Source organism: Tamandua tetradactyla, chromosome X (assembly GCF_023851605.1).
Source record: "Tamandua tetradactyla isolate mTamTet1 chromosome X, mTamTet1.pri, whole genome shotgun sequence".
In the NCBI taxonomy this organism is placed as follows: Eukaryota; Metazoa; Chordata; class Mammalia; order Pilosa; family Myrmecophagidae; genus Tamandua; species Tamandua tetradactyla.
Window position 1 is genome coordinate 92,374,929 of NC_135353.1, and position 27,856 is coordinate 92,402,784.

Genomic DNA, 27,856 nt, shown 5'->3' on the forward strand with positions numbered 1-27,856 from the left:
TCTGCATTTGTATTGTTTAATTGTTCCTAACTGATTACTGATTGCAAAAAAAAAAAGATGTTTTTTTTTTTCATGGGCAGGCACCGGGAAAAAAAATCTTTTAAAATGGGGACATTTGGGCTGTAGTGAAAATCTGAAAGATTTAATTTTGAGCCTATGAATAAAAGGTTTTTCTATCTATAACACAATCCAGCTTCAATATGATTTAAGATCAGGGAGAAATAGCCTGAGAATGGCTCTATAACTGTTCTGCAAAAGAGAGGAAGTGGGATAAGGTAATGTATATTCAATCCTTTATTTGTCCCTCTCAAAAGTATTTCTGTTTCCTGTGACTTTCTATTTTGTGTCTATCTAACTGTTCAATGTATATTCTCATATCTCCGGATGGTAATAGCAAATTAACAAAAATTCTTTAAGAATTATATTTAAATTGCTTAAAAATGAATAAGTGCTTATACATATATACACACACACATATATAAATTAGTACTCCTAAAATCCCAAAAGAAAAAACTTTCTGGGCAGCAGAGTTCAAAATTTTAGTTTTTGTAATTACTGTAAACAAACCTGGACATTAGAAAGAAACAGTCCCTGGAATTTCACTGAGGCAGCAGAAGGTTGCCAGAGGGCTAACTCTGGAAAAGACAAAGACCTTTTCAATGGTGCAGGTCACAGCTTTAAGTGTACTAAATCTAATAATTGGAAATAACTACGAAGGGTATAGAAACTCTCAAATTCCAGGGCCCTTACCTAAAAGTTTCAAATCCAAGTTCAGCAGACCAGGCTTCAAACTTTCTGTCAGAACTATTCCTGCTCTCATGGCCTAAGAACCTAAGGCAGTCATGAAGGAAGAACTGAGAGCTGAAATAATGGGGAGGTGTAGTTTAAAATTCTTTTAAATGGACCTGGAGATAAGAAATGCCAGGCAGAGAAAACACTGCAGAATAGGCCATGTTTGTTAAAATTATTTTTTTCTAATAACACCTTTACAATGGTAACTATAGTAATTAGATCATCATTAAAATATGAATAGACTTGGACAGAGTAACTAAATAAAATCTAATTACCAAATTTCAATAAGTAAAATGAAAGTTCCTTGAGAGGTATGGAAAAGTTTTCTTGGATTTAGGCTTGGTGTAAATTAAACATTTGCGGCATATTTTCTAGAACTTGGCAGTCTACTTTTAAGGTTGTTCATAATTTTAGGATATTAAAACAAAGAGATTTTTTAACTTTCTATAGAAGGAATTTAATAATGAATTTTAAAATGGAATAATAAGGTGAGAATATGCTGATGCTTCAAATATACCCTATTTAAGAAATCGGTTAAGCTTAGGAAGAAATACAAATGAGATTTTTTTATAACTTTGATTACCTGGATTTCAAAAAATCTGGCATTTTTAGTATACTTGGCCTTTGGAACCTCAGTATGTGAAAAAATTTGAATTTGTAGTAGTTTATTAATGCCAATAAGCCCATTTTTGCTAGTGAACACTCTCATGAATAGGGAAGACATAATTCTCAGCTTCAAAGAGTTCATATTCTAATCAAAATGTACGTGTACCAGAACAAAGTATAAGTCAGTAGTAACAAAGGAATAAAAATGTTGGGAAGTTGGAAAAGAAGTGTAATTAATAAAGTGTCAGTGGCAGAGAATTGAAATAGAGTTGAGAGGCTACTCTGGAGGTTGCTCTTACACGAGTTTGAGGTAGACCTTGCTACCTATCATAACCTGCCAACCCCCAACCAGGACCATTCCAGCCAATCCTAAAGAACGCCTAGGGCAATTTATAAGATTCCACAAGGGTTCTAGGCACTAAAGTAACTTTCCAGAAACCTACAACTTCCAGATGGGTCCCTGGTCCAGATAAGTCCTGAAACCTAGTCCAGACTCTCCAGGACATCAGACCATTCCATCTCCCTACCCCATATTGGTGACAGACCCTTCCAATATCAAAAATTTAGAATTGCCAAAGCCCAAGCAAATCCAAAGAGAAGTATGGAAAGATCAAAGGTGATGATGGAATTATACAAAGAAGATAGGACTTAACAAATGAATATGAATGCTGAACATTAAATTGATATCTCTTTTAGTCTCCAGTATTTTAGAGCAGCTAGAAGAAAAAACCTAAAATTATGAAATTGTAACCAATGTCAAAGTCTGAAATATGTTCTACAACTATTTGTGGTGATATACTTTGAAATTTATAACTTTTTCGTGTATATGTTATTTTTCACAAAAAAAGTCGATTGTGATGGTAAAAAAAAATATTGAAGCCCTCTAGCCTCTTATATTCTGGAGCAGCTAGAAGGAAAAATATGAGAGGATTGTACGGTAGCCCATGACAAACTCTGGGATCTATCCTGTAACCACTTTTTGAAGAGTGCTTTGAAAACTACTGCTTTTTTATTTCTTTGCTTTGTATATATGTTATACTATACCATAAAAAAAAAAGTCTTAAAAAATGCTGGGAAGAATTTAAAAAGCAGATAAATAAATAATGACCTAAGAAGACCTCATAGACAAGATGAAATTTGTAAAACCTTTATATAAGAAAGCAGCATCTGAATAAATACAGCTCTGAACTAGTTTTTTGAAGTTATAATTTAATTTTATAAACTAACATATTCCTGGTATTATTTAGCATGTGGGAATAATGCTGAGAAAAATTTGAGTTTTTTTCTGGATATAAAGCCCTTAATTATTAAAAAGCTAATTATATTTCAAACATGAATTCTTCTGAGCTTTGAAGGTGGTGCTCATTTGGACTGAGAGATTTAGGGCATATTCTAAAGTAATTATTTATGTATTGTGATTAAAAAGTATGTAAATGCCTAGCTGTGTTCAAAACTCAAATATAAATATCTTTCTTCTTTCATTATTTTGTAGTATCTTTGTCTTCTCCTCTTCATGAATACTGTTATTGGAAGAAAGTATGCATGTTCAAAGAACTTTGTGAATTTATTACCAAATTTACTTTTGATTTATGCAGTCTAGATAAATAAAGACTATATGTAGTATAAATAGTATTTTTATTATTTTCCATACTAAAATGATCATATTCTCGATCAAAGTGAATTTTGTTTGTACGCTAACTATAAGACCTGAATGAATATAAACAGTTTTAAAAGCAAATTGTTTGACATAGCCAATGTCGAACAAAGTTTAATAAGCCTGTTTATACCATTGTTTTAAAAAATGCTTTTGTATAAAACCATGTATTCATACAAAACTAAAGTTTAGTTTTTTGTTAAAATATAAAAATAATGTAGATTGTTAGCCTGCTCACAGTGAAAAGCTTTTAAAATCATTTCTCTTAATTATTCAAGTACTCTGTCTATAAGACAAAACTTTTGCATCAAAACAATATCCTTGTTAATGTTTATATTGGCTTTATCAACCTTTATTTCAGAAGACAAGCCTTCCCACTGTTAAGAGGAAAACTGTTACAAGAATTTGCTCTTTCATCTTGTAAAAGTAAGGTGCTAAAATAGTTTAACATATTACATAGGAGGTGTTTGAGAAGGATTACAATGGTTAAAGGGGATTTTCTATCCTGTCATAAGCTAAATTTATAAGGGTAAAATATTATCATATATTTAGAAATTATATAAAACTTACTGAAGATTTGATAGTGTTCTCACTGTTGATGTTATAGCATGATACCAATCTGTATGTTATGAAACAATGGTATGATATTGTTGGTCATGGTTTTAGTTACTCTTAGAAAAGGCACACAAGACTAAGTACTGACTATTAAATGGGCATCATGGAGGCAAGAAGGCAGTGGTATGATATATTTAAAGTTCTGAAAGAGAAAAATTTCCATACAAGAATTCTTTATCCAGCATGGTTGTCCTTCAAAAGTGAGGGAGATATTTCCCGGACCATGCACCCTCCCTTACCCCCCAAAAAGGGAGGGAGATTTTAAATTTTTCACAAACAAACAAATGCTGAAAGAATTTGCAAGCAAGAGACCTACCCTGCAAGAAATACTAAAGGGAGTTCTGTCAGCTAAAAAAAAAAAGACAGGAGAGGTCTGGAGGAGGGCACAGAATTGAAGAGTATTAGTCAGTATAACATAAAAGATAAAAAGAGAGAGAAGGAAAAAATATAGATTTGACAAATAAAAACTAAAGGATAAAATGGTAGATTAAAGAACTACCTCTATAGTAATAACTTTTAAGGGACTAAACTCCCGAATTAAAAGATACATATTGGCAGAATGGAATAAAATATATGATCCATCTATATTCCATTTGCAAGAACTTCATCTTAGACTCAAGGATATAAATAGATTGAAAATGAAAGGATGGAAAAATATATTCCACACAGGCTGTAACCAAAAGAAAACAGGAATAGCTATACTAATATCAGACAGTAAAGACTTTCCAAATGGATAGATGTCAAGAGACAAAAAAGGGCACTATATATTAGTAAAATGGACAATTCACCAAGAAGAAAAAATAATCATACATGTCTATGCTCCCAATTAAGGAGCTCCAAAGTACATGAGACAGACATTGGCAAAACAGAAGGGAGCGACAGACATTTCAATAACAATAGTAGGAGACTTCAATACAACAATCTCCTGAATGGACAGAACAACCAGACAGAGGATCAATAAGGAAATAGAGAACATAAACAATGCCATAAATGAATTAGACCTAACAGACATATACAGATCATTACACCTCAAAATACCAGGACATATATTCTTCTCAAGTGTTCATGGAACATTCTCCAGAAATGTTATGGAGAACATACGTTGGGGTTCAAAATAGGTCTTAAAAAATTTTTAAAGATTAAAATTATTCAGAGCATTTTAACTGGCCACAATGGAATGAAGCTGGAAATCAATAACTATGAAAGAAGCAGAACTATCACAAATATACGGAAGTTAGATAACACACTCTTAAACAACATGGGAACAAAGAAGAAACTGCAACAGAAATTGATAATATCTGGAAATGAATGAAAACAAGAATACAACATATCAAAACTTATGGGATGAGGCAAGGACAGTGCTGAAAGGGAAATTTATAGCCCTAAATGCCTATATTTAAAAAAGAACAAAGAGCAAAAATTGAGGACTTAACTGCTACCTCGAGAAACTAGAGAAAGAACAGCAAACTAACCCCAAAGCAAATACAAGAGAAAACCTTAAAGCAGAAATAAATTGGAAAATAAAAAAATAATAGAATCAATAAAACCAAATGTTGGTCTTTGAGAAAACCAATAAAATCAATGGATCCTTAGCTAAGAGAAAAAAAAAGAGAGGATGCAAATAAATAAAAGCAGAAATGATAGGGGGGTCATTACTACGGACCCTGAAGAAATAAAAAAAAATCACAAAAGGATATATTGAATAACTGTATGCAAACAAGCTAAACAACTTAGATGAAATGGAAAATTTCCTAGAAAAACACAAACAACCTATACTAACTGGAGAAGAAACAGAAGACCTCAGAAAACCAACCACAAATAAAAAGACTCAATCAGTCATCAAAAACCTTCCTACAAATAAAAGCCCAGGACCTGATAGTTTCACAGGAGAACTTTACCAAACATTTCAAAACGAATTAACACCAGTCCTCTTCAAACTCATCCAAAAAACTGAGGAAAAAGGAACACTACCTAACCCATTTTATGAAGGTAACATCACTCTAATACCTAAACCAGATAAAGATACTTCTGTAACTAAGACATTAGGAGTTAAGGGATAATTATGATTACTGAATAATGAATATAGATATTTCATTTTAGTTTCTGGTATATTAGAGTAGATAGAGGGAAATACCTAAAATCTTTGACTTCTCATTCAGCTGCCTTGATATCTGATAATAACTGTATAGCCTTTCTCTTGTGTCCTTGTAATTGTAAAACCCTTGCGACTAACCATCACTTGTACCCATTTATCCAGTTTTCCAACTTTAAAGTCTTGTGATCACTAAAGATAGCTCCTAATGTTTATTAACAAAGGGCCTTGGGCCAGCCCAGAATGAACCCACTCCAAATCCAAAGTTATCTTTATAACCAAAACTGAATCCAACCAAAATGGGTCCACCTGACATGCACAGTAACATAGACTTTAACCTATAAGTCACCTATATCTCATTGTAATACTAAAAATCATGCTCATCATCATATTAAGGCCGCCATTTTCTTACATACATTCTGCAACTAAGTATATAATCAATCTGTGCATGCTCAATAATTAAATCACCCCTAATTACATCATCTGGGGCCACTATGCTCATTAGTCTAAAACCCACATATTTCTTTAATACTGTAAAACTATTAGAATTACTGCAAATAGGCCATCTAATCTCCTACTCTGAACCTAGAAATAAATGTTTTTTCTCTTTAAAACCCTGGAGTCTCAGGAGTCTTGGTTGGCAGTTTTTCTCTTTTAGTAATTTAAATATATCATCCCACTGTCTTCTAGCTTCCATGGTTTCTGCTGAGAAATCTACACATAGTCTTATTGGGTTTCCCTTGTATGTGATGGATTGTTTTTCTCTTGCTGCTTTCAAGATCCTCCCTTTCTCTTTGACCTCTGACATTCTAACTAGTAAGTGTCTTGGAGAACGCCTATTTGGGTCTAATCTCTTTGGGGTGCGCTGCACTTCTTGGATCTGTAATTTTAGGTCTTTCATAAGAGTTGGGAAATTTTCAGTGAAAATTTCTTCCATTAGTTTTTCTCCTCCTTTTCCCTTCTCTTCTCCTTCTGGGACACCCACAACACGTATATTTGTGCGGTTCATATTGTCCTTGAGTTCCCTGATACCCTGTTCAATTTTTTCCATTCTTTTCCCGATAGTTTCTGTTTCTTTTTGGAATTCAGATGTTCCATCCTCCAAATCACTAATTCTATCTTCTGTCTCTTTAAATCTATCATTGTAGGTATCCATTATTTTTTCCATCTTTGCTACTTTATCCTTCACTTCCATAAGTTCTGTGGTTTGTTTTTTCAGTTTTTCTATTTCTTCTTTATGTTCAGCCCATGTCCTCTTCATGTCCTCCCTCAATTTATCGATTTCATTTTTGAAGAGGTTTTCCATTTCTGTTCGTATATTCAGCATTAGTTGTCTCAGCTCTTGTATCTCATTTGAGCTATTGGTTTGTTCCTTTGACTGGGCCATATTCTCAATCTTTTGAGCGTGGACAGTTATCTTCTGCTGCTGGCGTCTGGGCATTTATTCAGATTTCTCTGGGTGTCGGACCCAGCAAGGTTGTAAGATTTTTCTGTGAAATCTCTGGGATCTGTTTTTCTTATCTTGCCCAGTAGGTGGCGCATGTGGCACACGTTAGTCTCAAGTGTTTGGAATGGGTCCCCCCCGGTCACCGATCTCCGCGGCCTGGGGATTTCCAATCCAATTCTCTCCGTTGGTTCAGGGGCCGCGCGTGGTGGGGGCGTCAGCTGCCGCGGCTTGAGGGGACCCTGTGGCTGGTTGCCGGCAGCAGCGGGCCTGGGGAATTCCCCACCGGACCAGGAAGCCTCCCGTGGGGGGGGGAGCCACCGCGGCTTGGATAGCCCTCTGATCCGAGACTCGTAGCCGCGGACTCGAAGCCGAGACTCGAAGCCGCCCGCAAAAGAGGGGCGCCGGCCGCCTCGGCTTGGGAAACTTGCCTCTCCGAGACTCTCAGCCGGCCCGGGAAGGAGGGAGGGAGTAGCTCCGACCGCTGCAGCTGCCGCTGCTCGGGAAATCGCGCGCCGCTTGGGGATCTCACCGCCGCCGAGTCTCGCAGTCAGACTAGCCAGTCCAGACTGGGTTACGCTGTGTGTCCATTCCCTGCCGTAGCCCCGGGAGCTGTTCTGCACTGTTTCTGTTCACCTATTAGTTGATTTGGAGTCGGAGGAACTAAGACGCACATATCTTACTAAGCCGCCATCTTGGATCCTGGAGTCTCAGGAATTGGTTATTTCAGTGCACGGGCAATAGAGTTCATTGTCTTTGTCTGGTAATACTACAAGAAGGGAACTACTGGCCAATCTTCCTAATGAATATATATGCAAAAATTTACAACAAAATACTTGCAAATTGAATCCAATGGCATATTAAAAGAATTATACACCACAACCAAGTAGGGTTTATTCCAGGCATGTAAGGGTAGTTAAACACAAGAATATCAATATAATAGAACACATTAACAAATTGAAAGGGAAAAATCACATGCTTATCTTCACTGATGCTGAAAAGTAATCAACAAAATTCAGCATCTTTTTCTGATAAAAACATTTCAAAAGGTAGGAACTGAAGGAAACTTCTTTAGTATAAAAGGCATATATGAAAAACCCACAGCCAGGATTGTACTCAACAGTGAGAAACTGAAAGTATTCACCCTAAGATTGGGAATGAGACAAGGATGTCCAGTGCCACCACTTGTGCCAGTTTGATGCTATTATATCCCCCAGAAAAGCCGTTTTTAATCCTGATCCAATCCTGTGGGGGCAGCTGTTTCTTTTAATCCTGATTCCATTCAGTAGGTTGGAAATTTTTTGATTAGATTATCTCCATGGATATGCGGTGCACTCAATTGATAGTGTGACCGTTTGATTAATCAGATGGGTCCTGATTGGTATACTGGAGTCCTTTAAAAGAGGAAACATTTTGGAGAAAGCTCAGTGCAGACGCAGATACTTGGAGCACAGTTGCTTCAGAGCTGACAGAGCCAACACGAGACCCAGACATTTGGGGATGCAGAGCCCAGCAGATGTTGCCATGCACCTTCTCTTAATATGCTAAGCAAGCCAGAACTATAGTTGTGTCCTGGAGGATATAAGTGAAGACCCACAGATGCGAAGTGAGTAACTGCCATAGGAAACAAAAGCTGAAAGCAATGGAGCCCAGGAACAAGGGCCCAGCAGATGCCAGCCCCATGCCTTCCCAGCTGACAGAAGTGTTCTAGATGGTATCAGCCTTTCTTGAGTGAAAGTAACCTCTTCTCAGTACGAGAACTATCAACTTGTAACTTATTAAATTCCCTCTTTAAAAACGGATCCATTTCTGGTATGTTGTTTTCTGGCAGCATTAGCAAACTAAAACACCACTATTATTCAACCTTGTGCTAGGAGTTCTAACTAAAGCAATTAAGAAAGAAAAAGTAATAAAAGGCAACCACATTGGAAAGGAAGAAGTAAAATTCTCATTATTTGCAGATGACATGATCTTATATCTGGAATATACCAAGAAATCTATGACAAAGTTATTTGAGCTAACAAACAAATTCAGGAAAGTGGTGGGATACAAGATCAATATGCAAAAATTAGTAGTGCTTCAATACAGAAGTAATGACCTAACCAAGGGGGCAATTGAGAAAAAAATTCGATTCAGAATACCTCCTAAAACATCAAGTATCTAGGAATAAACTTAACCAGGGACATAAAGAACCTATACACAGAAAACTACAAAACATTGCTAAAAGTAATTAAAAAAGACCTAAATAGGTGGAAACACATTGCGTGTTTATGGATAGGAAGGTTAAATGTCATTAAGATGTCAATTCTACCCAAGTTGATCTACAAATTCAGTGCAATACCAATCATAATTTCAACATACTACTTTGCAGACTTGGAAAAGTTAGTCATCAAATTTATTTGGAAGGCAAAGGGGCTTCGAATAGCTAAAAACATCCTTAAAAAAAAGAATGAAATGGGAGGACATATACTTCCTAACTTTAAAGTTTATTAAAAAGGCATAGTGGGGGGGGTAAGATGGCAGCTTAGTGAGGAGTGGGATTTAGTTCGTCCTCCAGAGCAGATATTAATCAGCCAGGAACAGTACAGCACAACTGCTGGGGCCACATGAGTGAATGGACACACAGTGTACACCAGGCTGGAACAGCTGAACCAGCTGCAAGCCCACCCAGAACCATGAATTCCCCAAAGCGCAGTGGCCGGGGCCCCTCCCCCACAGGCTGTTTCCCAGAGGGGAAAAGAAAGAGCGTTTACCAGCAGCAGGGGCTAAGCCCAACCAAACTCCAATTGTGGAATTTATTAACAAATTCTGACTACTAAAAATAGGCCCCCAGCTCAGCTGAACCTTGAGTAAAAGTAGAGATCACTGGTTTTTGCACCAGTGCAGAGAGAGCAGGGCTGATGGAAAAAAAAAGAGGTGTTTATTGGATTTGAAAAGGTCTGGGCCCTGAAGAAAAGGAGGGGGCACATAGGACCTGGAGATACACAGAGCAAGGTACCAACTTAAGCTGTTGATTGGCAAACCTGAGGAATGGGGGTCCTGCTCTGAAAAGGATTTTTTTCTTTCATTTTGGTTGCAGTGTTTCTACAGCTTGACTGCTCTTTGGATACAGCTGCACGGCTTCTCAGGCTCCAATGCCCCAGGTATAGGGAGGATTAAGCTTGTTTGAGTATCTGTCTGGAGCCTGTGCGTTCCCCAGGAAAGAGGTGCGTTCCAGCTAAGGTGAAATCCCTCACTCAAGGAATTCAGACCTCAGGGTCTAGAAAAGTGAAGCAACTAAAACAAGCCTACAATCTGTCTTCTGTCTCCACCACGCCCCCAGCAGGAAGAGTCTACTGAAGTTAAAGGTACCGCATCACCTTATGCTGGTGGGACCTGCAGGCAGACAAGCGCCACATACTGGGCAGGATAGGAAAAATGGAGAACCCAGAGGCTTCATAGGAAAGCCTTTCAATCTGCTGGGTCACACCTTCAGGGAAAACTGACGCCGGTGATTCTTTCCTCCTGAAAGAAGGCCAGGTTGATCTGGGAAAATGTGGCTGAGGTCTATAATACCTAAGCAGACACTCCTAAGGGGGGAAAAGGCACCATACAGGCAGGGCAAGAAACAAGAAAACAAGAACTGAAAAACTCTGATCTGTTAAAAAAAACCTAAGCTAGAGGTCCAGAAAAAGCTGAACTGAATGTCAAAGAACAGTTAGACAACAAAGTCATCCAGCAAGAAAATCCTACATAAAAAAAGTAAAAACAATCTCCAGAGTAAACTAATTAAGGTAATTAAAGGCCTAGATGCCACCAAAAAATACCAACTCACACTAGGAAAACTGAAGATATGGTCCAGTCAAAGGAACAAACCAACAACTCAACTGAGATACAGGAGTTGACCAATTAATTCAGAATGTTCAAACACACATGGAAAAACTCATAACAAATCAAATCAGTGAACTGAGGGAGGATATAAAGAAGGCAAGGAATAGACAAAAAGAAGAAATAAAAAATCTGAAAAAATAAATCACAGAATGTATGGAAATGAAAGACACAGTAGAGGAGATTTTTTAAAAAATGGAAACCTACAATGTCAGATTTCAAGAGGCAGAAGTTAGGATGAGTGAACTGGAGGATGGAACATCTGAAATGCGACAACCAAAAGAAAATGTGGGGAAAAAATGGAAAATTATGAGCCGGGATGCAGGGAATTGAATGACAACATGAAACACATGAATATATGTGTTGTGGGTATCTCAGAAGGAGAAGAGAAGGGAAAAGGAGGAGAAAAACTAATGGAGGAAATTATCACTGAAAATTTCCCAACTCTTATGAAGGACTTAAAATTACAGATCCAAGAAGCGCAGCGTAACCCAAAGAGAATAGATCCAAACAGACGCACTCCAAAACACATACTAATCAGAATATCAGAGGACAAAGAGAAAGAGAGAATCTTGAAAGCAGGAAGAGAAAAGCAATCCATCACATACAAGGGAAGCCTCAATAAGACTATGCATAGATTTATCACCAGAAATCATGTAGGTGAGAAGAGAGTGGGGTGATATATTTAAATTACTAAAAGAGAAAAACTGCCAACCAAGAATTCTATATCTAGCAAAACTGTCCTTCAAAAACGAGGGGGAAATTAAAACATTCTCAGACAAAAAACTACTGAGAGAATTTGTGAACAAGAGACCAGGTCTGCAAGAAATACTAAAGAAAGCATTAGAGACAGATAGGAAAAGACAGGAGAGAGAGGTGTGGAGAAGAGTGTAGAAATGAAGACTATCAGTAAAGGTAAAAAGAAGAAAAATTTGAGATATGACACACAAAATCAAAAAGGCAAAATGGCAGAAGAAAGTACTGCCTGTACAATACTAACACTAAATGTTAATGGATTAAACTCCCCAATCAAAAGACACAGACTGGCACAATGGATTAAAAAACAGGACCCATTTATATGCTGTCTACAGGAAATGCATCTTAAACCCAAGGATAAACATAGTTTGAAAGTGAAAGGTTGGGAAAAGATATTCCATGCAAATAACAATCAGAGAAAAGCAGGAGTAGCTACACTAATATCCAACAAATTAGACTTCAAATGTAAAACAGTTAAAAGAGACAAAGAAGGACACTATGTATTAATAAAAGGAACAATTCAACAAGAAGACACAACAATCATAAATATTTATGCACCAAGCCAGAATGCTCCAAAATACATGAGACAAACACTGAAAAGAGAAAAAAACACATCTACTATAATAGTTGGAGACTTCAATTCCCCACTCTCATCAATGGACAGAACATCTAGACAGAGGATCAATAAAGAAACAGAGAATTTGAATAATACAGTAAATGAGCTAGATTTAACAGATAGATAACATTACACCCCACAACAGCAGGATATACCTTTTTCTCAAGGGCTCATGGATCATTATCAAGAAGAGACCAAATGCTAGGTCACAAAGCAAGTCTCAATAAATGTAAAAAGATTAAAATCATACAAAACACTTTCTGAGATCATAAAGGAATGAAGTTGGAACTCAATATAGGCAGAGAGCAAGAATATTCACAAATATATGGAGGCTCAACAACACACTCTTAAACAACCAGTGGGTCAAGGAAGAAACTAGAAGAGAAATCAGTAAATATCTCGAGGCAAATGAAAATGAAAACACAACATATCAAAATTTGTGGGATGCAGCAAAGGCCATACTAAGAGGGAAATTTATTGCCCTAAATGCCTCTATCAAAAAAGAAGAAAGAGCAAAAATCAAGGAATTAACTGTTCACTTGGAAGAACTAGAGAAAGAACAGAAAACTAACCCCAAAGCAAGCAAAAGGAAAGAAATAATGAAGATTAGAGCAGAAATAAATGAAAATGAGAACATGAAAACAATTGAGAAAACAAAACCAGAAGTTGGTTCTATGAGAAAATCAATAATATTGATGGACCCTTAGCAAGGTATACAAAAAGAAGAGAGAGGATGCAAATACATAAAATCAGAAATGGAAGAGGAGACATACCCACTGACACCACAGAAATAAAGGAATCAATGAGAGGATACTATGAGCAACTTTATGCTAATAAATTCAACAATGTAAATGAAATGGACAACTTCCTAGAAAGGCATGAACAACCAACCAACACTCACTCGAGAAGAAATACATGACCTCAACAAACCAATCACAAGTAAAGAAACTGAATCAGTTATTAAGAAGCTCCCCCAAAACATAAGTCCAGGACCAGATGGCTTCACGTGTGAATTTTACCAAACATTCAAGAAAGAATTAGTATGAATCCTGCTCAAACTCTTCAAAAAATTGAAGAGTAGGGAAAGCTACCTAACTCATTCTACAAAGCCAACATCACCCTCATACCAAAACCAGACAAAGATATTACAAAAAAAGAAAACTACAGACCAATCTCTTATGAATACAGATGTGAAAATCCTCAACAAAATTCTTGCAAATCGAATCAGAAGCATATTAAAAGAATCATACACCATGACCAAGTAGGATTCATCTCAGGTATGCAAGGATGGTTCAACATAAGAAAATCAATTAATATAATACACTGTTCTAGTTTGCTAGCTGCCAGAATGCAATATACTAGAAACGGAATGGCTTTCAAAAAGGGGAATTCAGTAAGTTGCTAGTTTACAGTCTAAGGCCGAGATAATGTCTCAATTAAAGCAAGTCTATAGAAATGTCCAATCGAAGGCATGCAGATAAAGATACCTTGGCTCAAGAAGGCAAATGAAGTTCAGGGTTTCTCTCTCAAGTAAAAAGGCACATGGCGAGCACAGTCAGGGCTTCACTGGCTGACAGACTCCTCTTCTCGTGGCTATGTCATTCTGCTCTGTTCTCTCTGAATCTCTTTCTTTCTCCAAAATGTTTCCTCTTTTATAGGACCCCAGAAACTTATCAAGACCCACCCAAATGGGTAGAGACATGTCGTCAGCTAATCCAATTAAACACCCACTCTTGACTGGGTTACATCTTCAGGGAGATGATCTAATTACAGATTCAAACATGCAGTACTGAATAGGGATTACTCTGCCTTTACAAAATGGGATTTTGATTAAAGCATGGCTTTTCTATGGCCCATAGATCCTTTCAAATCAGCACATACACCATATCAACAAATCAAAGCAGAAAAACCATGTGATCATCTCAATTGATGCAGAAAAGGCATTTGACAAAATTCAACATCCTTTCCTGTTGAAAACACTTCTAAGGATAGGACTAGAAGGGAACTTCCTCAACATAATAAAGAATATATGAAAAACCCACAGCTAACATCATCCTCAATGGGGAAAAACTGAAAACATTCCCCCTAAGATCAGGAACAAGACAAGGATGTTCACTAAAACCATTGTTATTCAACATTGTGTTCGAAGTTCTAGCCAGAGCAATTAGACAAGAAAAAAGAAATACAAGGCATCAAAATTGGAAAGGAATAAGTAAAACTCTCACTGTTTGCAGATGATATTATATGTTGAAAATTCTGAAAAATCCACAGCAAAACTACTAGAGCAAATAAACGAGTACAGCAAAGTGGCAGGTTACAAGATAAACAGTCAAAAATCTGTAGTGTTTCTATACACTAGTCATGAACAATCTGAGGGGGAAATCAAGAAAAAAATTCCATTTATAATTGCAACCAAGAGAATAAAGTATTTAGGAATAAATTTAACTAAAGAGACAAAAGACCTATACAGAGAAAACTACAAGAAATTGTTAAAAGAAATGACAGAAGACCTAAATAAATGGAAGGGCATATCGTGTTCATGGATTGGAAGTCTAAATATAGTTAAGATGTCAATTCTACCTAAATTGATTTACAGATTCAATGCAATACCAATTAAAATCCCAAAAACTTACTTTTCAGAAATAGAAAAACCAAGAAGCAAATTTATCTGGAAGGGCAGGGTGCCCCGAATAGCTAAAAGTATCCTGAGAAAGAAAAATAAAGGTGGAGTTCTAACACTACCTGATTTTAAAGAATATTACGAAGCTACAGTGGTCATAACAGCATGGCACTCGCATAAAGACAGATATACTGTCCAGTGGAATCGAATAGAGTGTTCAGATATAGAACCTCTCATCTATGGACAACTGATTGTTGATAAGGCAGTCAAGCCAATGCACGAGGGACAGAACAGTCTCTTCAATAAATGGTGCCTAGAGAACTGGATCTCCACATGCAAAAGAATGAAAGAGGATCCATATCTCACACCCTATACAAAAATTAACTCAAAATGGATCAAAGTCCTAAACATTAGATCTAAGACCATAAAATTGTTAGAAGAAAATGTAGGGAAATATTTTATAAATCTTATAATAGGAGGCAGTTTCCTAGACCTTACAACCACTGAAGAAAGAAAGAAAGAAATGGGAACTCCTCAAAATTAAACACTTTTGTGCATCAAAGAACTTTGTCAAGAAAGTAAAAAGACAGCCTACACAATGGGAGACAATATTTGGAAACGATATATCAGATAAAGGTCTAGTATGCAGAATTTATAAAGAGATTGTTCAACTCAACAACAAAAAGACAGACAACCCAATTACAAAATGGGCAAAACCCTTGAGCAGACACTTCTCAGAAGAGGAAATACAAATGGCCAAAAGGCACATGAAAAGATGTTCAACTTCCCTGGCCATTAGAGAAATGCTAATCAAAACCACAATGAGATATCATCTCACACCCACCAGAATGGCCATTATCAATAAAACAGAAAATGACAATTGCTGGAGAGGATGTGGAGAAAGAGGCACACTTATCCACTGTTGGTGGGAATGTCAAATGGCACAGCCACTGTGGAAGGCAGTTTGGCAGTTCCTCAGAAAGCTAAGTATAGAATTGCCATGTAACCCAGCAATACTATTGTGAGGTATCTACTCAGAGGACATGAGGGCAAAGACACAAATGGACATTTGCACACTAATGTTTATAGGAGCATTATTTATAATTGCAAAGAGATGGAAACAGCCAAAATGTCCATCAACAGACGAGTGGCTAAACAAGCTGTGGTATATACATATGATGGAATATTATGCAGCTGTAAGACAGAATAAAGTTATGAAGTATGTAACAACATGGATGGACCTTAAGTATATCATGCTGAGTGAGATTATCCAGAAACAAAAGGACAAATACTGTATGGTCTCACAGATATGAACTAAGATTAATGAATGAACTTGGAGAATTTCAGTTAAGAACACAGGTCATCAGGAGATAGAAATAGGGTAGATATTGGGCAATTGGAACCGAAGAGATACAGACTGTACAATGGGACTGATTGTAAAAATTCAGAAATGGATAGCATAATACTTTCTAACTGTAATACAATAATGCTAGAAAATGGAATGACGCTGAATGTGAGAATGATAGATGGAGGAGGCCTGGGGGCACAAATGAAATCAGAAGGAAAAATACGATAAAGACTGAGATGGTATAATCTAGGAATGCCTAGAGTGTATAATGATAGTGACTAAATGTACAAATTTAAAAATGTTTTGCATGAAGAACAACAAAGGAATGTCAATAATGTAGAGTGTTAAAAATAGATGGTAATTAATATTTTAAAACTTTAACTTATGTGTGAGACCAAAGCAAAAAATGTTTATTTGGTACAAAATTTATATTTTGACTAGTGCATTTCCTAATATAACTTATGTGGACAGCTTAATTGAACACTATAAGTACATGGAACCTTGAGTAGGGCATGAGATTTTGTAGGTTTGTCCAGAGTGATGTCCCGATAAATCCCACAGTGATTTGAACAGTGAATAAAAAAGTATTTGCAAAGTCCCCTTGGGGGAATGGTGAGAAAGGGGGAAAATTCAACTCCCCCAAGAGGAGAATTCTTGATATTATCACAAGCAGTGGGGACAACCAAAGCAATAGGCTGAGCCTCCAATCTTGGGGTTTCTTCATATGAAACTTAACCCTACAAAGGATAGTCTAAGCCTTCTTAAAATCAGTCCTAAGAGTCATCCCCAAGAGAACCTCTTTTATTGCTCAGACGTGGTCTCTCTCTCTCAGCCAACATGAAAAGCAAACTCACTGCCCTCCCCCTCTCTACCTGGGACATGTGGACCTTCCTGGCAACGTGGGACAAAAATTCTAGAATGAGCTAGGACTCAGCACCAAAGGATTGAGAAAACCTTCTCAAGCAAAAAGGGGAAGAGAGAAATGAGACAAAATAAAGTGTCAATGGCTGAGAGATTCCAAACAGAGTTCAGAGGTTATCTTGGAAGTTATTCTTATGCATTAAATAGATATCACCTTTTTAATTAAGGTGTAACAGAGAGGCTGGAGTAAACTGCCTGAAAATGTAGAGCCATGTTCCAGTAGCCATGTTTCTTGAAGATGACTGTATAATGAAATAGCTTTCGCAATGTGACTGTGTGATTGTGAAAACCTTGTGTCTGATGCTTCTTTTTGCTACCTTATGGACAGATGAGTAAAACATATGGATTAAAAATAAATAAATAATAGGGGGAACAAATGTTAAAATAAATTTAGTAGACTGAAATGCTAGTGATCAATGAAAGGCAGGGGTAAGAGTTATGGTATGTATGAATTTTTTTCTGTTTTCTTTTTATTTCTTTTTCTGAATTGATGCAAATATTCTAAGAAATGATCATGATGATGAATATACATCTGTGATGATACTGTGAACTACTGATTATATATGTAGAATGGAATGATCATATGGTAAGAATGTTTGTGTTTGTATGTTGGTACATTTAATAAATAAAATAAATTATAAAAATAAATAAATAAGAAAGGCACAGTGGTCAAAACAGCATAGTACTGGCACAAAGATAGCCATGTTGATCAATGGAATGGAATTGAGAGTTTAGAAACAGACTCCCAAATCTATGGTCAACTGATTTTTTACAAGGCCCCCAAAACCACAGAACAGTTGCTTCTGTAATTGGTATTGGGTGAAGTAGACATCCATATTCAAAGGAATGAAAAAGGACCCCTACCTTCCACCCTATCCAAAAGTTAAGTCAAAATGCATTAAAGACCTAAATATAAGAGCCAATACCATAAAACTCCTAGAAGAAAATATAGAGAAACATCTTCAAGACCATAAACAAGACATATAGGAGGTGGCTTCTTAGACTTTACAACCAAAGCAGAAGCAATGAAAGAAGATACAGATAAATGAGAACTCCTCAAGATCGACACTTCTGTGCTTCAAATGACTTTGTCAAAAAGATGACTTTTTCCTGAAGAGGAAATACAAATGGCTTAAAAGCACATGAACAGATGTTCCATTTCAGTTATTAAGGAAATGCAAATCAAAATCACAATGAGGTACAGTTTCATACCTATAAGAATGGCTGCTATAAAACAATCCGCAAACCACAAATATTGGAGAGGTTGTAGAGAAAATGGAACATTTATTTATAGCTGGTGAGAATGTAAAATGGTACAGCCACCGTGGAAGACAGTTTGGCAATTCCTCAGGAAACTAAATATTGAGTTGCCCTACATCCAGGCAATTCTGCTACTCAGTATATACCCAGAAGATCTGAAAGCAGTGATACAAACAGACATTTGCACACCAATGTTCATAGTGGCCTTATTCACAATCGCCAAAAGATGGAAACAAACCAAGTGTCCATCAACAGCTGAGTGGATAAACAAAATTAGGTATATACATATGATGGAATATTATGTGACAGTAAGAAGGAATGAGGTCCTGAAGCAAGCAACAACATGGATGAACCTTGAAGACATGTTGAGTGAAATCAACCAGACACAAAAGGATAGATATTGTATAAGTTCACTAGAAATAGTGAAATTGTGATAGATATTGCATAATTTCACTATAACTACCTACAAAATGTAAACTCAGGTCTTAAAATGTAGAATATAGGAGATCTAGATACAGAGAGAAGCTAGAGAAGAGTGAGCAGTTACCTAATATGTACAGATTTATTGACAAGATTGATCTTAAATTTTTGGCAACAGATCAAAGTGATGGTATTTTATTATTGGGAATATAAGTAATAGCGCCTATTGGAGGTGAGTATGATTGCAAGGGGTTGTCTGAAGTCATGTATCTCACTGATTAACACTACAAATATAAATAAGTTCTTGTATGAACGACTTCAAATGTATGATACTTGTAAAAAGAGTTAACAATAGAGTGATATATGGGAAAATTATCTATTGCCTGCTGTGAACTATATTATACAGCAATACCTTATTAGGATCACACCAATACTAGGGTAAATAATTGGGGTGGGGGATAAGGGATATGGGGTGTTTCAGGTTTTCTTTTATGTGTGGCTGTGTATATCTGTTATTTTTCTGTTTGGAGCAATGAAAACTGCCTAAAATTGAGAGTGAGGAGCAGTGCCCAACAAACTGAGGATACTGTGAGACATTGATTGTATACTTTGAACAGAATATATGGTATGTGAATATACCTAAACAACAGAAAGAACAAGTGCTAGAGAAGATGTGGAGAGAGAGGTATCAAAAATACCTATTTGATGTTGGTAGGGAAGTAGAATGGTGTAGCCCCTCAAGAGGTTAATGTCACAGATCCACAGGAGGGTAAATATAGGGTCACCATAGGATTAGGCAATGTGTTACTAGGAATATATTCAGAAGAACAGAAAGCAGGGACATGAATAGACATTTGTACACTGATGTCTACAGCAGCATTATTCATGATCGCCAATGAATGGAGTTGGCTGACAGGTCCATCAACTGAGGAACAGAAGCATGAGCTGTGATATATACATATGAAGGAATATTGTACAGCTACAGAAAGTAATGAAGTCATGAGGCATGCAACGATGTGAATGAACCTTGAGGACATTATGTTGAGCAAAATAAGCCAGAAACAAAAGGACAAATATTGTATGGTGTCATTTAGAACATGCTTATAAGAAAACTAGGGCCTAGATTACAAGCTCTTATAGTAGTCACATTTATTTCTGAATTCTGAGATGCTGTCCTCTTTGGATGTAATGTGGAAGTTTTCTAGATCTGTAAGTACCTACAGACTCATAGTTAGAGTTCTACAGCTCTGAAAGTCAGCATTACTTCATACAGCAACTGTTAAAGAAAATGAAAAAGAGGTCAGACTTCAATTAGAGACATGAATGAAGCTGATCTAGTTGGGACTAAGATAAATCCGACTAAAGGGTAAGGGATGATATTGTCTGTATTTAAAAACTTAAACTTCTGTGTGAGACCAAAGGAAGAGATATTTATTTTGTCAAAAATTTAAAATTTCTGCTGCACACTAGGTAACTTAACCTGTCCAGTTTATTTAACAATCTAAATACGTGGAGCCTAGAAAAGGGAATGATATCTGATGATTCTGTATAGCTTAACGTAATACCATGATTCAGTCCAGAGTGTTTTTGGCAGATAATAAAAAAGTATTTGCAAAGTCCCTTGAGGGACTGAAGAAAAAATATGGAACTATTAAACTTCCCCACCTGGAAAATTCCTGATAATTTCTCAAGTACTTGGGACTCTCAATTTAACAAGCCAAACCCTCAATCTTGAGGCTGGCCCCTATGAAACTTATTTCCTGAATGATAAGCTAAGCCTACTTATAAACATGCCAAATAATCACTCCCAGAGAACCGGTTTTGTTGCTCAGATGTGGCCTCTCTCTAAGCCAAACTCTACAAATAAACCCATTACCCCCCCCACCACCATGTGGAATATGACTTTCAGGGATATAAGTCTCCTTGGCAATGTGAGACATGATTCCCAGGGATGAGCCTGGCTCTGGCATTAAAGGATTCAGAATGCTTTCCTGACCAAAAGAGGCAAAAGAAAACAAGGTTTCAGTTGCTAGGAGATTTCAAATAGAGCTGAGTAGTCATTTTGGAGGTTACTCTTATGTAAGCTTCAGCCAGATATTACAAATTGCCACAGTATGCCAAATCCCAACCAAAAGTATTCTTAAAAGCCCTAAAGAAAACCCAGGATGTTATCTAAGACTCTGAGAAAGTTTTACCTATTAAGTTTATTTTTTCAGAAACTTAAAACCTCCAGATTGTTCCTATTAGCATAAGCATTTCTTGTCTCAAGAAAAAGGTTATTTCTGAATTGCTAACGGATAGTCAGTTCTCAAAATATCAGAAATCTTGAAAGTTTTTTCTTGTTTTCATTTGCTCGGCAACCTCCCCACTTTTCTTTTTTATTTACTCAGAAAAAGAATCATAGAAGTATTTTCCTTGACTGCATTCCAATTAGAAACAATGGAGGCTGAAATGAAGTATGCAGAAATAACTAAAGAAAAAAAAATGAACAAGAGAACATTGTACTGAAGATGACTCTGTATGTCATATATTTCTTATAAGGTTCTGTCCTTTCTATATAAGTTGATGCTACTGGTCATAGTCTTGCATTATCATTGCATGCAATTTGAATTATTTCCCCAACAGAGGGGATAAGCTTACACTAAATCTTACTTATTCCGCTTGTGTGACTAATCGCATGAATTGTTCAGATTCCTGGGGGTAAGGCTGTTTAAGTACCAAACCTATGACTTTGATTTCATTAAACATAATCATATTTCCATGTGGTTAACAAATCTAGTATGCTTTACTGTGAATTTATATAAATGAGAGAAAACTGTGTTGTAGATTTTCTAAGATTTTATAACCTAAAATTAAAATTTGTTCACAGTATTATGTAACTTTTGAACATTTTTACTGCAAGCAAATATCAGAGATAAAACCATTTGGAACGGCACAATGTAATTCTTAAACAAATTTCTTTTGCTCTGATCCTTGGTCTATATATGGCATTACTGAAGCTTTTATGGATTCTAATTGCTTAAACATAGCTTTATCAGAAAATGTATACGTTTCTTAAAATCTATCACAACGAAGGTTCATACGTATTTCCTTCTGCTATTTTCCCATAAATTTAACTGATATTAAATTGTGACCATGAGGTAAAAGACAGAAATTTTATCTAAGGGAACAAAACACTGAAAAAAAACTGGCTGTCAAGAAAATAGGGTTATCCTGCACATCACTCAAAGTATTTATGAGGCAGGAGTCATAAACACAGTTACAAAACACACACGAAAACAAAAAGTACAAAGAAGCCCCAAACCAGTATATAAATAGCAGGCTTTAAGAGTTTCTCACCTTCTTCTCGTCTTAAATTCCGTTCAATATTTGCTACACAGGAAGCACAAGTCATTCCAGTGACCTGTATGTAACACTTAGATGAAGTTTTTGCTTCCTCCTTGTCATGAATTGGTGTTATCATTTTTGTATATAGTTCATTAGTTGAGGTCAAAAGTGGCATTTCTGATGAGGGTTGAGCTATTAATACCAATGGCTCACTTATGTCTGTCATAAAAGAAAAAAAGATTCTTTTCATTTGCAGTACTGGTTTGTCTACCTGTATCCTTCCTCACCTCCAAGTACTATCACTACATTCCCTTAAAGCCAGTAAGGACCTACAAGCACTCAGCAATATGTTATCTGTATATATTCCAGACAATGACTTCCAATTTCAATACTGCCCATCCTAACTCCCAGGGAAAGATAAACAAAATTGTAGTTACATTAAGTTCTTCTAGCCATTATCTTCCCATCACCCCAGAAGAGTAGTTTGTTAATGGAAAGCTTTCATTTTTTATAATGAATCATCATGCTAACAATTTACACAGACATTAAAACAACTCATGATATATTAAGTGGAACAAAAGACAATTTGCAAAAAAAGTATCGCAGTATGATATTTTAATTTTTTCTGCATATAGGCATATATGAGAATAAGCATAATAAGGCCTTGTGGCTACTTCTGAGGAGTTGGGTTAAGGCAGGAATAGAATGATAGACAGATAAACCAATTTTCTTCTATAGACATTTGTATATGGTTTCGATTTTAACACTAATGCACGGTACTTATACATCTTGAAATGTTTTTGTGGACAATGGAAGAAAAAGTAGGGAATAAGTCAGCAGTAATCTTCACTTTGTAAAAAAGAGCAATCTGAGAATCTCTACTTGGCATGTTTATGGACTGTGGAACAGTGGGAAGCTCCTATTATCCTGTAATCTCCCCCGCAGTCTCAAAAAATCCACTATCTTGTTTTAGTTTGTCCACTGCAGTATTATCTCCCAAGAAGGGAGAAATTATTCTTTATAGTACATCCATGCATCTGTAGAAAACTAAAGATTTTCTTCTTTCCTGCAGAATTAAGGAGAAATAAGAGGAGATGTGCAAATTTCCCCTAACCTACTTAACTTATTCTTTCATCCCCTTGGATAAAAATACTGATCAGTTCTATTTGGCAAAATCTCAAATGAATCCCTGCAGAGCAGAGTTGTTTTTCAGGATGCTGAAGAAGAATATCTTTTGAAGAAACTTCAACAAAAACCTGATAGTTTCTCTAAAGAATAATGATCTAGACTTCTTAAACAGTAAATCTAGAAGAATGTCTCTTAAATTTATATATACATCACCAGGGGGTCTTGTTGAAATGCAGATTCTGATTCAGTATGAATAGGGTAGGGCCTGAGATTCTGCATTCCCAACAAGGTCCAAGGTGACTGCCAATTGCTGCTAGTCTAGGAATAAGAAGGGGCATTTTTAATAGCAAAGGACTAGATTCTCTCAGTCCCTGAATTAGTCAGTCTCTGTTCTTAAGTGAATCACTTTAAAAAGCTATATTTATTCTTTCAGGATGCGAGAGTAAGTACTATTAGAACACAAAGGGTGAAATTTACCAAATAGTACCACTGTTATCTTAAAGAACCCAAAAAAGGGGACTTAACAAAACGAAATCACTTTGGCTTTGGATAAAACCACTTTTTTTTTTTTTTATAAATCCATTACTTTAATCTAGATTGAAGCTTCCTTTATTCTCTCATAATTAGTATCAAGACTTAATTATGTACTTAGACAATGAAAGAAAAGTTTATACAGCCAATCACTTCAGGTCTTGTTCCAGAGCAATTTAATTATTTTCAGCGCCAGTGGTAACCTAGAATACCACCTGCAATTTTCATACTTTGGAAGTACAATATTAAATTAAAAGAAGTCATTGAAGTAGTCCATTTTAGCTAATGTGGCATGCTCTCTAGTCAAAGATTCATAAAATAGTGACCTTTACCCCAGTAAGACTGGCAAGCAGAAAACAAATGCTTCCATCTTCCAAAGAAGCAATGAAGGTGTTAAGAGATCACCATGAATCAAATAGCTGGTTTCATTTAACTAGATTTTCTATAGGCTGTAACATCACTACTTATACATAAATGAATTCAAAAGGAAGGTTGATTTTCTTGCACTTGAGGCAACAATAAAAAAGATATAAAAAAATTTTAAAGTTTCCAATCTGATCCTCAAAATTGTCAGTTTCACCTCGTGCATTGCTAGTAGGAATTTAAAATGGTGCAGTCACTTTGAAAAAACTTAGTGGTTCCTCAGAAAGTTAGACATAGAATTACCATATGATCTAGTGATTTCATTCTTAGGTATATACCCAAAAGAACTGAAAGCAGAAACTCAAACAAATACTTGTTCACCAGCGTTCACAGCAAGATTATACATGATTGCCAAAAAGTAAAAACAACCCAAGTGTCCATCAACAGATGAATGGATAAACAAAAAGTGGTATATACATGCAAAGTAATATTATTGAGCAATAAAAGTGAATGAAGTTCTGGTACATAGTACAACATGGATGAACCTTGAAAATATTATGCTAATTGAAATAATCCAGAAACAAAAGAACAAGTATTGTGTATTACATTTATATGAAATATCTATAGCAGGCAAATTCATAGAGACATAAAATAGATTAGAGGTTACCAAGGGCTGTGGGAGGAGGAAATGGAAAATTACTGCATAAAGTGTACAGCATTTGCTTGGGGAGTTCAAAAAGTTTTGGTAATGCATGATAGTTTTGATAATGGATAATTACATTGTAAATAGAATTAATGCCACTGAATTATACAATTAAAAAGATTAAAGTAGAAAATTTTATACTATATATGTTATTGTGATAAAATTTTTAAAATATGGCAGGTTCAGTGTCTGATATAATGTGAAGAATATACACATAACCACAAACACTATAATATCTGAAACTTACTCTCAATGGCTAAGAAAAAGAATTATGTTTGCGTGTGTAGTGAAAAAGAGGGAAAGAATGAGAAAACAAGTGTAAAATATTAACAACTAGGAAATCTGAGTGAAATTGATAAACAAGAATTATTCGTAGTATTCTTCAACTTTTCTTTAAGTTTGCAACTAGTCAAAAAAGAGTTTTTAAAAAGGGAAGGACTTTAGTGTTTGGTTTACTTTAAGTGGTTAGCGAAAACTTCATATATGTCTTTTTACTTTAAGTTAATGATGACGATATTGATCATAACAATAAAAGGCAACTACTATTTTTCTCATTCCCTCCTTTAACACTTACTGCCCACCCACAACTAGTGTGAGATGAAGTGGAAATATGCTGATCCCTCTCTGTTGGAGAATAGGTCACAGTGGTGGATTTTGAGGTCTGGAGCAGCACTGACACTCACAAAATGGGTAGGTACAATTCTGTTGGTATCTCAAACTCTGATTGCCCTCTAGCAGAACAAACAGCCATTTGACATCAAGCTTTTATTCCAATAATATGGATCACTGTAGTTACAGCTCTATCAATTCTTCTGTGGTAACATTCATTGTGACAAGATTTTTTTTTACCCATCTGCCATGGCCATTAATGTGTTAGCCATGGGCCCTGATGCAGGGCTAGTTAAACAGGTTAATTGGTAATTACCAGTTGAATAAATGATTCCCAGAGCCCTGACAATACTATTGTCAATACCTGACAATACTAGCCTTGAAGAAAAAACATTGTTAAAATTACTGAACAACACAGTGACAGACCAACATGAAGAAGTTAGAATGGCCATAGCCCAAACACCCCTAAAGAGAGGGATCAAAGGTGATGGTGGAGTTATACAGAGAAGACAGGATTAACAAACGAATATGAATGCTGAATCCTTAAATTGATATCTATTTTAGTCTCCAGTATCTTAGAACAGCTAGAAGTAAAAACCAAAAATTGTGGAATTGTAACCCATGTCAAACTCCGGAATGATATTGTGAACCACTGATTATATACTTTGGATGGACTGTACGGTATATGAAGATATCTCAATAAAATTATTTTTAAAAAATTACTGAACAACACATCGCATTCATGGCTCCTGAGGATTAGGTAGATTATATACATGGTGCCAGAGACTAATCAAGTACTCTTGAATTCCACTTAACAGTCTGATCAAAATTTTTCCTATTGCTCTAGTCTCACTTTGAAGCCACCTAAGATAATGTAACATTGCTTTTTCTCTACTTATATTTGCTGCATAAAACCTCATAAAATTCTAGCTATAAATCACATATTATTTAATATTACTATGGCATTAAATCAAGTTTCTGGAATGGAGTGAACAAAGTTGATATAGATTTAATTCAGAGATTTTGTTCACAGAGGTCAATGCAGAAAATTATTTAGACCAGCGCTTCTCAAATGTTAATGTACAAATGAATTACCTGGAGATTTTATTAAAACTAAAATGGAAATTTTGATTTAATGGGTCTGCAGTGGGCCAGAGATTGTTTATTTCTAACAAGTCCCCAGGTGATACTGATGCTGCTGGTCCATGAACCATATATATATATATGTATATTTTTAATGCAATTCTATTGAGATATATTCACACAGCATAAAAGCCATCTGACATATACAATTTCTGGTTATGAACCATATTTTAATTTGAAAATATATAGACCCAAGTGAATAAGACAAATTCAATTTCTGAGTTCAGTTTGAAAGTTTGTGAGATCCCTGCTTACTATTATGAGACACCAAATTTACATGAAAAATATTTCACTTGTATACACTATTTGATATAAATTGATTATTACTTTTCCTATATGTTAAAGGCATAGAAATATTGCAGTGTAAGTAACTTCTATTACTGGTATTAGTGTAAACTAAACTTATTTATGTAGTGTCCATCATTGACAATATAATGCATTACATATATCAAATAATTTTAATTTAATAGAAACTCTGAGGAATAATCCAACATTATGAATTAGTAAAATGTGAATCAATATACTATCAAATATTGTTATTTTAGAAACCTTTAAAAATTATAATTTGTGATAGGTAAAACTGGTTTTGCTGAAACTATTTTTAGTCTTTTTTATACCTACCTGACCCAGTTTCACTTTCAATATTTTCAATTTAAAAACTTCTTCTGGTTTCATAATTATTTCCTATAGCAATATGGATTTAATTACTTTGTTAAGACTTTAAGCACTGGAAACTCTTTAACATCATAGTTTTCTGTATGAATTTTCTAATAGAGAAATATATATCTCTTTTTATAGCACAACAATCTTGGTTTTGAGAGTTTCTATATTAAAGTCAGAATTCTATGTAGGAATGTAAAGTGATGCAGCCATTTTGGAAAACAGTTTGGCAGGTCCTCAAAAAGTTACACACTGAGGTACCATATGACCCAGCAATTCTACTCCTAGGTATATACCAAAGCAAACTGAAAATATATTTCCATGAAAAAACTTGTAAATGAATATTCATAGCAGCATTACTCATAATAGCCAAAGAGTGGA

At 35.7% G+C, this 27,856-nt stretch overlaps 1 protein-coding gene across 4 annotated transcripts in view; it reads right to left on the minus strand.

Annotated features, from left to right (window-relative positions):
* ATP7A (ATPase copper transporting alpha) overlaps window positions 1-27,856 on the minus strand; it is a 320,386-nt gene that overhangs the window by 101,135 nt on the left and 191,395 nt on the right. For all 4 annotated transcript variants that reach the window (XM_077144962.1, XM_077144963.1, XM_077144964.1 and 1 more), the window contains one exon: window positions 22,351-22,557. In XM_077144962.1, the coding sequence (XP_077001077.1) occupies window positions 22,351-22,557 (207 nt within the window). The remainder of the gene's footprint in view (window positions 1-22,350; window positions 22,558-27,856) is intronic.